General features: G+C 36.2%; 2 protein-coding genes across 3 annotated transcripts in view; one reads left to right on the top strand and one right to left on the bottom strand.

Annotated features, from left to right (window-relative positions):
• LOC124176943 (protein numb) overlaps positions 1 to 12,018 on the top strand; it is a 97,117-nt gene that overhangs the window by 38,270 nt on the left and 46,829 nt on the right. The gene's annotated exons all lie outside the window — the stretch shown is intronic.
• LOC124176946 lies at positions 7,975 to 10,510 on the bottom strand. Its single transcript, XM_046558857.1, has 4 exons — positions 10,376 to 10,510; positions 10,096 to 10,278; positions 9,369 to 9,638; positions 7,975 to 8,264 (listed from the first exon to the last, which is right to left on the bottom strand). The coding sequence occupies exons 1-4, from the start codon at positions 10,418 to 10,420 to the stop codon at positions 8,070 to 8,072; spliced, it is 693 nt and encodes a 230-aa protein (XP_046414813.1). The 5' UTR covers positions 10,421 to 10,510; the 3' UTR covers positions 7,975 to 8,069.

Genomic DNA, 12,018 nt, shown 5'->3' with positions numbered 1-12,018 from the left:
TATATTGTTGATGAATTTTGTATAGTTATTGGTCAAATTTGTATAGGGGCTATTCCGCGTCAACCGGATCAGTCATCTCTCAGATATTTTTTTAATTTGGCACGTGGATTGTGTAGGGGGAGTTAGATTTTTCTGCCAAAGCGCGAATCTCATAATGTAAAATTCGATTTTTTATTAACAATATCAAATTAGACTCCCATTTTTTTCAAGAATTCATAACTTCGGCAAAAAATTACATACAATATTTTTCTTTTTTTCAAATTACGCGGAAAGCTCCACAGAATTTAAAAAAAAAAATACGAAATGGTAAAAAAAAGTTGTTATCAATTGTTTATTTAACAATTAATTTTTCAAAGATTCTTAAAACAGTGACTGAGACGACCGAAATTTTTTTTTTAAATTCTGACATGTTCCTTGAACTGTACTACAACCTGTGAATCAATTCCAGAGGGGTGTTTTTCTTCGTTTTCGAGTAAAAAATCATCAAAGGTGTCGATGCGCATGAAGTCTCTACGTAATGGCGGGTGGCCAGTTGCCGTCCACCCCTACCCCGCGGTGGCGTCGCAGCGTTATTTTACAGTCATTTTCACGATGTAGGACACGATTGGAGAATCTGAAAAAAATACTGTACCTTCACAAGGCCTGCTCAAAGCCACAAGTGAAGTCTCAAGAATGTGTTTTTCACCCTTTTTTTATTACAGAGATTCAAAATAACGGTTACACACCATGAGAGTGCACATAAATGATAATATTTACATAACTTGCTACTTATTTTAGTACTTATAATCACCCCCGGAAGAGATGTGGAACCTGCGAAATGAACGCACTTACAATTATATATTTCATACAAATAAATCGCTTATTCTATGGATACAATCTAATAATCTTTGATCAAACTGGGCATTAAACTTAGAAATGTGAGCGAAAGTTTTCGTCATAACTTACATGGCTATCTTAGCGCATAGATTTACGGGTGAATGGCTCATCAGAGGAAGAGTAAACCCTACATTCTACAGTTTTTATTGACAGAGGTAAAAATGAATGGAATCGTCGAGTGCCTTCGACCGTTATTGCTTGGTTCAATCGCGGCTTCAATAATTTTTCATGTTCTTCATGTTCGCTGTTGCTGCAGAAGTCAAATGTGATATTTTTCAACGCACTCACACTCCATTCGAATAATCGCCTTGGAGTCAAAATGAGATTTTCATTGGGCCGCTGTAGGCTTGCACGTGCAGCAAATCTTTTCACAGTTCCACCAATGCCATCACACGGACTTTTTCCATGTGACGTTGCAAAGAAATGCCATTCAGCCTCGACATCAAAGTCGTCAAAATGATGAGTCAAATTGATGAAGTTACTTTTATTTTTATATTGTGCACTAGCACCGTCAGTAAAATAAATCATTTTCTTGATAACTGCACTACCGAAGAACTCAAAAAGCTTACTGATCAGTTTCTTCTGAAACAGATGGACCGCGACTGAATTATGTTGTAGATTTTCTGAGATAGTAACGAAGCTCTTATGCTTTAAGTCCTCATTTTCAACATAATACACAACAAAAGGATGGATGGTAGCTTGATTGTTATTCCAGTGGAAGCTTTGAATTTCATCTTGAACAACAAATGCATAGTTTTCAGCAAAGTCACCCAAAACTAAGAACTCCCCTGGTTGTAGACGACTTTTTCTGTTTTTCAAATACGCACTTTGCTGTTTAGCGATGAAATCATGTTTCTTGAGGGCTATCGTCTGTTCCTTTAGCGCCTCGAGGAACGTTTCCGTTTCTAAAACAGATCGATCCGTACGAGTCCACCGTTTGTAACTGATACTTTCTACGAAATTATCGTCGAATAAACTTTCCATTTCATGTGTAACCATATCAAAACTTGGACAACTACTACAATAACCGAGATAGCGCAAAGGATTCGGAGAGTCACACGATATCTGTTTTATCAAAACGTGGTACGTTCTTTTGAATATTTGACAAATTGAGCTAACCGCCACCAACATAAGTTTCACATTCTAGTGTATTTTGCAAACAGAAACTGTACGTGTTCCTGTTGGTCCAGCTAAAATACACTGCTTTGGGCGGAGTTCCGCGAATTTTGTGAAACCAATTTTATCATTCGGATGCTGTTGCTTGGACGCGGCGTAAGCTTCCTTCGGATCACACAAAACAAATCGTTTTTGGACTTGATGTTTTGAACCATCCACATCGCGAAGAGTGACAAAATCTTTCTGACCAGACATGATCCGACTTATCTCATCAGAACAGTAAAATTCCACTACATGAGAGACAACATCATCACAAAGAGTGCGAGATGGTCTTGGATCTGGGGAGGATCCAAATCCACGCTCACTTTGCAATATTTTAGCTTTACGAGCCATTCTGTGTGAACAATCAAATTGTAACTCCAATTCTCTGATGGACCAACTACGAGGAGTCATTGTGAGATATTTAATTTTCTCCGCGACACAATTCGCGTTGATAAACAATTCTTTCATATCACACAACAATTATTGCCCGATATCATTCTCGAGAAACATTTTCACACTGCTCTGTTCACTAATTGGTGAAGGTGAATCAAGATCGTCACCACTCGCATAATTATGATTCATATCAATCACCTCGTTTTTATCAGATGGAGTAATTGTGTTGCATTTGTACAATTTTATTCGACAATCCATGCACACATATTCTCCTAGGTCCGGAAACTTTTTCCGTAATGCTGGTGTCACTGGCTTTACCAAATTTCGCACCCAATTATGGCCAACCCTTTGGAAAGGATTACAGCACCGTTTCACAACTATTGTAGACATTGCTTTCAGAAATGAATTACTTGTGTAAAGAATGAGACGATATATTGCACTGATCGATACACTGGTATTCGATTGAATGTTATGCATTTTGAAATGCTCGAAATTTATATTCGTTCAGAATAGTGCTTCACCCACCCCACAACCCTTCTGATTGGTCGAATTCCACCAATGGGGCTAACATAATGCAGGTGCAATTCAGTTAACCTGATTTTAGCGAATCTATTTGCCTGAATTCTATTATTTGACATTTGGTGACGTGTCTTCAACCGATTGAAGAATAGAATGACCAAATGACCCCTTCGCGAAATCGAGGTGGTGACCCGGACTACCTGGATAATAAAGGTTTTAGGTGACGCACGCACAGGTGCAGGTATTCCATATCCTGGAACAACCCTTGACCTGTGTCCGTAATTCATGCGTGAATCATAATGCGTCATAACAGATTTTGAATCTCTGTAATAAAAAAAGGGTGAAAAACACATTCTTGAGACTTCACTTATGGCTTTGAGCAGGCCTTGTGAAGGTACAGTATTTTTTTCAGATTCTCCAATCGTGTCCTACATCGTGAAAATGACTGTAAAATAACGCTGCGACGCCACCGCGGGGTAGGGGTGGACGGCAACTGGCCGCCCGCCATTACGTAGAGACTTCATGCGCATCGACACCTTTGATGATTTTTTACTCGAAAACGAAGAAAAACACCCCTCTGGAATTGATTCACAGGTTGTAGTACAGTTCAAGGAACATGTCAGAATTTTAAAGAAAATTTTCAGTCGTCTCAGTCACTGTTTTAAGAATCTTTGAAAAATTAATTGTTAAATAAACAATTGATAACAACTTTTTTTTACCATTTCGTATTTTTTTTTAAAATTCTGTGGAACTTTCCGCGTAATTTGAAAAAAAGAAAAATATTGTATGTAATTTTTTGCCGAAGTTATGAATTCTTGAAAAAAATGGGAGTCTAATTTGTTATTGTTGATAAAAAATCGAATTTTGCATTATGAGATTCGCGCTTTGGCAGAAAAATCTAACTCCCCCTACACAATCCACGTGCCAAATTAAAAAAATATCTGAGAGATGACTGATCCGGTTGACGCGGAATAGCCCATAGGCGATGAGCCGAAGGCACAAGGCAGTTTTGAAATTTTCCATTTTCACCAGCTTTTCTTGAAAACTGTTCAGAAGATGGTTTTCGGACGACGTGTGAGTTTCTTGAAATTCTGTAGGCCTTCATCTATTTTCGAGAAATCTGGCGACGTGGTACGCTATTTGAACACGTGTGCGAAACTTGACGAAAAATTTTTCTACCATCTGTGCAACGAATGATATCATCGCTTCGCAGCTAAAGTTCGTGCTACGTGATCACTTCTTTTTTTCCAATGGTTGCGTGATTCAATTTGCAATTGGAATATGAGAAATAAGTTAAACAAGATGGTCGCGCTATAAGTAAACACAACTGAGCCAGATATCGGCTTTCCAACTGTAAAAATATGTTCAATCTCAAACGTATGAAAAATATTTTACATACTCAAATTCTGTGTCGTTAAATACAATATTGGAAAAATCAAACTAAAACAATGTACAAGAAGGTTACAACTGAAAAAGCGTGCGTCAAAATTATAAAAATAATTTTGCGAAAAGTATGACGCTTTTGATTTGTTTGAAAAAATATCTGAAAATTCCGAGCGTTAAAACGAACAGTTAAGACTGGGTCCAATAATGGGTATCTTTTTGGTAAACTTTTTCTTGAATTTCCAAATGTTTAACATTTCGATTGTCAAATAACCGTAACAGTAGTAAAACGCTTCTATCGTCTTTGCTCAGATCGCACAGATTGTCAATAAAACAACGTTGGTAATATTTATTAGCTAAAAATGTAATGTTCATATTTTGATACAAATTGATTTGATCCCATAAAAATGGTGTCTAGAAAATTTTTGCAGCCAGCAATTATTGGAACAATGGAAATTCTTCAACGATCATCGTGACAAATGTTCGAACTAGGAAAGAAAAAATTGAAAACGGTTGTGTATATTTTCCGAATGAGACGAGTTACCTTGATAATTTATCCGTTTTCAAGAATGAAAATAACGATATCTTAGATGTCGCTAACCTGAATTTACTCAGAAGATGAATTACCTACAGTTTTTCAGTTTTTCGTCAGAAGAATGAAAACTCGTAGTTTGCGGAGATTTTTGATAAAAAAAACAAATTCCAATGAACATGCGGAGGCTTTTCTTTTTTGCAGTAACTCTGTCAAACTTCTTGAAATTCCTCAGACGTTATCAACGTAATTAAAATTTTCCCAAAAACGATACAAAATTCTTCTATGAAATGGCCGAAAACGTACGATAAATATACATGATTCTGAAAAGTTTATAAACAAACTAAAAAGTGATTCGGAATGGGAATGGGAAAGGCAAATGTAGGTTAAAAAATAAAAATAAATAAAAATGTTCTAACACGGAAAAAAGTTGGTAAGTTAATTTCTAAGTTACAAAAATCGATTCTCTTTCAAACGATAATCATTGAACTATTATTCAATCGAAATAATACCGGGACCGACAAACATTTTTATTTCAAAAAATAGTTGAAACGAGGAACGGAATTCTCGCTTATATTTCTCTACCCTTATTACAAATACCGATATGCGAAAAAATACTTTTTGCTCGATTTTCATACACGCAGTGTTCAAATATGACGTGACGTTTGTTCCGGTCTGTTTGATGGAGGGGGACCCTTCCCATGCCACAGACCGTAACAATTGAGTTAAGACCCACCCACCCCCTCCCCGACCTTTACCCCCTCTTAGCACCAATTGGTACGTATACGTATAATTGCTTAACGTGAAACATGAAAATCTTTAATACGATGATTAATTGTTTTTTTCTAAATTTAGGCAGGAGAAAGAGAAAGACGATACTGCGAACGCCTGTTCAAGAGAACAAATGTTTACTTTGTAGCTAAGCTCGGGTATTCGAGCGTTGATTGAAAAGAAAAAAAAAATCAAAATTTCAATTTTTCTGGCGTTCAATAAAGTTACGTAACAGACGGTTGGTGCCCCCCCCCCCCCCCCCCCAATTAAAAAATAATGTTAAATACGTAATATTTGAATGCATCCATATGCATGCAATAAAAGTTTGTGGTGGAATTTTTTCGTGCTTCACTTTATTATGGTGTGGGTAAATTTCTGCGTTCCGTAGTTTTGCACAATTTCTCACAATTTAGCATTTTTTGCTCAACGCTGTATTGTACATTATTTTTTAAATCATAGAAAACTGCTAGGCGTTATTTTGCGACGCGGGCACAATTAACTGGGACACGAATTTATCGCGTGATAAGTACGACGATTTTTTATGCTCAATTAAGCACTTCTCTCACGTTCTTTGACTTGATCAAACACAGACGTTCTGACATACTGAAATTGTTATTTAACGTAACTCGCTGAGAATGAGTGATTAATTAATGAATATTCACTTCGCTATTTTCAGCGTCTATAATTTCTGTTCTCAATAAAAAAGTGTCAGATAGGTTTTATTTTTTGTTCACGATTTATCGAATTCTGTTTAAATAACATAACTGAAATCCGACGGAAAAAAAGGCAACTTTTTCGCCCTTGAATTCCGATCAAATAAGGACTTGAATGAATTGAGCGGATATATTTATTATCTATTTCTTATGCTATGATTTGATTTTCTATGCCGCGGTCGCAAGCGTGGATAGAAAGAAAAGTTATTTCTTGTGAAAAAATATTCTTTTCAAATCCTCTCATTCAATCTGACTTGCAAGCTTATGCAAACTCATCGAATTAATTACGTTTAATTGCATAAAAAAGCTTCTAGATTTTGAAAAATAATATTTTTGAAGAATTTAGTTAATTTATAAAAACGATTTATCAAATTCAAGTTATTGGATTTCTTAGCCGAAACAAAATATAAATATGATTTCAAATACTTTTTTGTGCCGTAAATAGTTAACCAAACGTAGGTATTGCTGAAAAAAGAAACAGATTCATTTATGTCAAGTAAAGTAAGATAAAGGTGTTATCATTTGTTAACTAAATGCGAAACTGTTCAACTACGTAATAGGAATACAAAAATGTATCGGGTTATGAGAAATTTGTTTTCGAATAAACTTTTCTTCGAGTGCACGTGCCGCAAAAATATTCGGGGTTTTGCAAAAAGATACGGGCATCAAATTAATTTTGATATTCCTTGATATTCCAATAAAAATTTTGGGAATGAAAACGGTTAGACGATTAAATTGCTACCATCCTCCGAATAAATTGGGGTTCGTGAGTTTTGGTTCAATGATTTTGTGAAAAAAATGTAGAGCATTGACTACGGAAGCATCAGAAAGGTTAGAATTGCCCGGAATATCCGATACGCGAACTATCTGCGAGTACACGAAGCAAAGAACTCTTAATCGGTTTGAAAAAATCAAGCAGTACGTCCTTGAACAGATTACCAAAAATCAAAAGATTAATGAAATTACCAGTTTTTGATAAAAGAATTTGCTTAAAAAATTGACTTTTATAAGTTAAAAATATTTTGGTAACATGCGCTTCACAGGAAGAGAATTGACTTAGGGAATTTTTTACAATTAGACTCAATAAATGATTAGAGTGGATGATTCGAAAATTTCACTTGTCTTGAACCAAATCCACTCCTCACTTATTACAGCTTAATAATGACGTAAACTATATAGGTAAAAAGAAAAATGCCATTTTTTATTCTTGAACGAATCATTCAATGCCGTTTCATTAGTCCTTAATTTCCAATAATAATAATAACAAACATACGTATCAACCTGGATGTTAATACGAATGTTGCTCTAAAAAGAAATTCAGCTGATACGATACTTGAGTACTTTGCGAATGAGGAAAGGATAAGTTTTCTTGGCAATACGGACAATGACAATAAATATGGTTATCTAGTTTCTACTAGATGCATGTAAAGTTAGATTGAAAAATAAAACATAAATAACCTAAAACACCACAACTGGTGTAAAAAAGACAAAAAGAAAAAGGCACCAGTTTTATTTCAATCATGTATACATCTGTGAACTAATCCAATGCCAATGTGAAGTTAATTCTGTTATTATGTCTCATTTTTACGGGCAAATCCGCCGTGAAGATATTAATGAACATTATATACGTACAGTTACTGATATATTTATTCAATACAGTTACAAAACTTTCAATGCTGCGTATTCGTTCCGAAAATTTTGTTATTTGAAGCTGAACTGTAATTTTACAAGTCTGCAATGCAATTCTCCAGCGTGTTGTAAGCCTCAGTCAGTCGGGTAGAAACAGTTGCTTCTACGCTAGTGACGCCACAATCTTCCAGTGAGCTTCCAAAATCGCTGTACGTATCCTCAAAACTCGTTACCTGACTCGTCACAGTGCTGTAGGTGGATTGAACTTCGGTTTCAAGGGAGCTGATGTACTGTAAGTACAACGAAAATAAACCGAATTCAGATTTATGGTTATGTTGATAAGACTTCATTGTTAGTATAGCGTTTAGTTTAAGGTAAGATTGAGAAAAGGTGGTTAACAAGATGCTTCGGTCGATTTTGACATGAAAATTAATATGTCTCAGAAGCGATGCTGCGTAACAGATTGTTCATTTGGCGTTTTATTGTTTATGAGTAATAGAATGCGACGAAATCATGAAAATCATGAAAATTTAGAAAAAATGACTTTTTTGCGTGCACGTTGCATTTGTTTTGATTATTCTGCAAGCCGACGCATCAATGGCGCGATTCCAGCCTATTTGAATTGAATTTTATGCAATAATCGCACTGCAAGAAAAAAGAACCAGCCGTTTTTGGTAAAAAGACCCAACTACGGTGTGACGATTATAATCCAAGTAACTTTACAGACCCCGATGATAAAACAGTTATGTTGTATGCTTATACACACAAGTTGACCCCGATGATAAAACAGTCAACTTGTGTGTATAAGCATAGAACATAACTGTTTTACCATCGGAGTCCGTAGAGTTACTTGGATTATAAATCATCACGCCAAAGTTGGATCTTTTATAATCAGCCTCTGTAAAATTGAGTGAATTTTATTAGGGGCCGTCGAATTAGTTTAACACGAAGTATTGTAACACAGCCTTGTAATATGATCACTGCAATATCTCTATGTAACATTCTGAACCTAACCCCAAACTGGAATACTGCTTCATTATTCCTGCAACATTGTCGCTGCAATTTCAGGATTAAAATATTATTGAAACATTGCTGCGGTATAAAAATACAGCAACATTTCTGCAATATATAGGATTATGCAATGCACAAATATTTTTGCAACATTGCTTCAATATTTTTAATAAATCGCAGCTGAAAATCAAATTTGTCGAAATATTCCAGCCAGATTTATGGGTTATGAAAATGTTGTCGCAATACTGCTGGTAAGTATTCCAGCAATGTTACAGCTGCAAATGAAATACCAAAGAGTAATACAGCAACGTTACTCAAATATTGTTTAATTTAACGTAGATGTCTACTGTGTCATGTAGCGAACGAAATTTGAATCTACTCACGCTCTTCACGCATTTCCACATTGTCCATATATTGGAACTGCTGCAAGACCAAGTTGATGTAGTTTCCTCCTCCAGATCGCTTACGAATGATGTTATGTCAGCTTTGACCGTACTGTACACCTCGGTAACCGTATTTTTCTTTACATTCACACAGGAGGTTGTATTTGCCAAAATTTTACTCGCTTCCGCTTTTTCACTCGAGTAAGCGGACACGCACGAGCTAACGTCAGCCGAGGTTCCAGTTGTCAGCGCATCGACTTTCGCGTCAAACTGTCAAACGTGCAAAATTTTTTGGTCAAAACTTTCGTCAAACTTTTCGACATTTAGATTGCGTCTTTTCCTCGAGTAGGTGTAATAAACTAGAATTACTGATTCATGGTAGGACCAGAATATCGAATTTTCATAGATGCGAACATTTTATTCGTAAAATTTGAAAATCTGGAAATTTCAAGTGCCGAAAATTGAAAATACAGTAGGTAAAAATACAGAAAGATAAATATAGTGTGTCAAAACGTGAAACGGAAAAATCGAGATTCTATTTTATCGAGAGGAATTCTGACTGTTCTATAGTTTGATATTCTACGTTCTGACCTTTCTAATATTTTACTTCTTCATACTTTGACTTTCATCACTTTCAAATTCTATACGATATCAAGTTTTCGCTCTTTTAAAAATTCCATATTGTGGCTATACGGTTTTTACATCTGTATATATTTTCAGCACTTACCTCTTCAACCATTTCCGACCAGCTCGAGTTCAGCCTTGCTTGGACAAGTTCAGTGATGTAATACGCTTTTACGACAATACCTTCCAGCTCCGCTAGAGATGGATCGATTTCATTTTCGAAATACTCTTCCACTTTCTCGTTGGCAAATTCGTACAGTTCCTGGTAACTTGTACCTTGAACGCCCTGGAAATCGTATCAATCAAAGTTCGATTTTCAATGTTTTCCATTGCCTGCTTACAGAAAATTCAAGTTTCGTTAAAGTTTATCTTGTTCAACTCACGTAGACGGCGAAAAGCAACCCCAGAAAAGTTATGAACTTTGCCATAGCGATTTGCTGCCGCTTGCAGTCAGAACTTTGACTCTCGAATTAGACTGTAACTCGTAAGCTTCAAGTTTACCGCTTATATACACGAAGAATCGACAAAATCCACACTTGTGCAAATTTTCGCAACGAAAAACGAGCCTGAAAATCATTCATGTGACTGTTTGACGTCAAAGCAAGTATTGGTTCCTAAATCGTGTTATTTTCCATTCTAAACTAATTGAGCTTATATAATTTTACTGCCGAAATAATAAATAAATCGTAAGAAAACGTGTAATATTATCAATTCCCGAGATCTAACAATTGTTTACCTCTATTTATTTAATTCTTAATTTATTGCGGATAGTGAGAATGGAATTTAATAACGTTACAAACAATGAATAAGAAGTTTCTTCTCTGCATGCACGATGTATAAGGAGACTCTAGTGTGTAGATGTTGTGTTTACCCTTTTTGTTACAAATAATTATTGCCAATAATTAACTCGACGACTCGATGATACGGTATGCGATCTCTTTGCTCTCGGGAATGAACAAATATCTCTGCACGTGCGAGGAAATTGTTGAAATATCACACTTGTGTAATGTTGGGATTTTAGAGGGGGAGAGATACAAGCGATGTCTGATATTACTCAGTAATCAAATAATAAAATTGAAACAGAAGTTCCGAAGTCTGTTGCGTGATATTTTCATTCCAGAATTATTTTTCGATGACAAAATATTTTTCGACTGTGGTAAATAATGAAAGTAGTTAAGGACTGAGCGGTAACCGGAACTAAAAATGTCTCTCAGTGTGGTATTGAATAATATTAATCAGCCTTAGGTTAATTATAACAAAACTTACAGATAGATGAAAAACGTGTTCATGAAAGAATGCGTGGTGATGGAAGCTTGTAGAAATTGGGGGCCAAGGGACGTTATCTCGGATATCGGTGTGTCGGTGTTGGTCACACTGAGCCAAGGCTTTGCCTGATCCTTTGGGGGTCCAGGGAAAGATAAACGCTTCAATGAATCTCGTACATGCTGTTTATCGCCAGGTTCATAACAACGGGATTGGTTGAACTGGTTGCGATATTTGTTTATGCAGTGGGATTGGATGTGTGGTGTTTAATTACACATGAAATTGCGTAGCGGCGCTGTGGCTTGAAATAGCAGTTTCTTGAATTGAGTAGCCGGAATTTTTGAGACCACGATGATATCGGAGATGTGGCACCCGATTACTTGCACCTGCACTTGAACTTCGAGAGGATTGAATATAGACTCTGAGAGGACTGACGTAGTAGAATTCTTATGACGCTGGTGCGCGTATGGTAATTGTTTGCAGATAATTTCCGATGCAAGTGGCACGACAGATATCACGGATGTTGACAAATTTTGGATTTACCTATCGAGAAAAGTTCCACCAATCACTTCTCGCGACGGCAGTAAGACGCTACCGGATAGAGGAGGGTTGATCTGAAGAGCGTTTATCGAACCACCGCTATTGATTGGAAGTTGGAGTTGAAGTCGATTATACGAACGTTGGAATATAAGTGTACTTGATGAAAGGTGGATTGGAAGCATACTTGATGGACGATGGAATAGAAGTGTCTTGGGGCAAAGAG

This window comes from Neodiprion fabricii, chromosome 2, assembly GCF_021155785.1.
Source record: "Neodiprion fabricii isolate iyNeoFabr1 chromosome 2, iyNeoFabr1.1, whole genome shotgun sequence".
In the NCBI taxonomy this organism is placed as follows: Eukaryota; Metazoa; Arthropoda; class Insecta; order Hymenoptera; family Diprionidae; genus Neodiprion; species Neodiprion fabricii.
Note: the sequence above shows the minus strand (reverse complement) of the source record. Positions and strands in the feature narration are given on the sequence as shown.

Bases quoted from the DNA above. Each gene is read 5' to 3' on its own strand.
- LOC124176946 (XM_046558857.1), bottom strand. From the start codon at position 10,420: ATGGCAAAGTTCATAACTTTTCTGGGGTTGCTTTTCGCCGTCTAC. The intron at 10,279-10,375 runs GTGAGTTGAACA...TACGATTTCCAG, and splicing joins GGTTGCTTTTCGCCGTCTAC to GGCGTTCAAGGTACAAGTTA. The intron at 9,639-10,095 runs GTAAGTGCTGAA...CACGTTTGACAG, and splicing joins GGTCGGAAATGGTTGAAGAG to TTTGACGCGAAAGTCGATGC.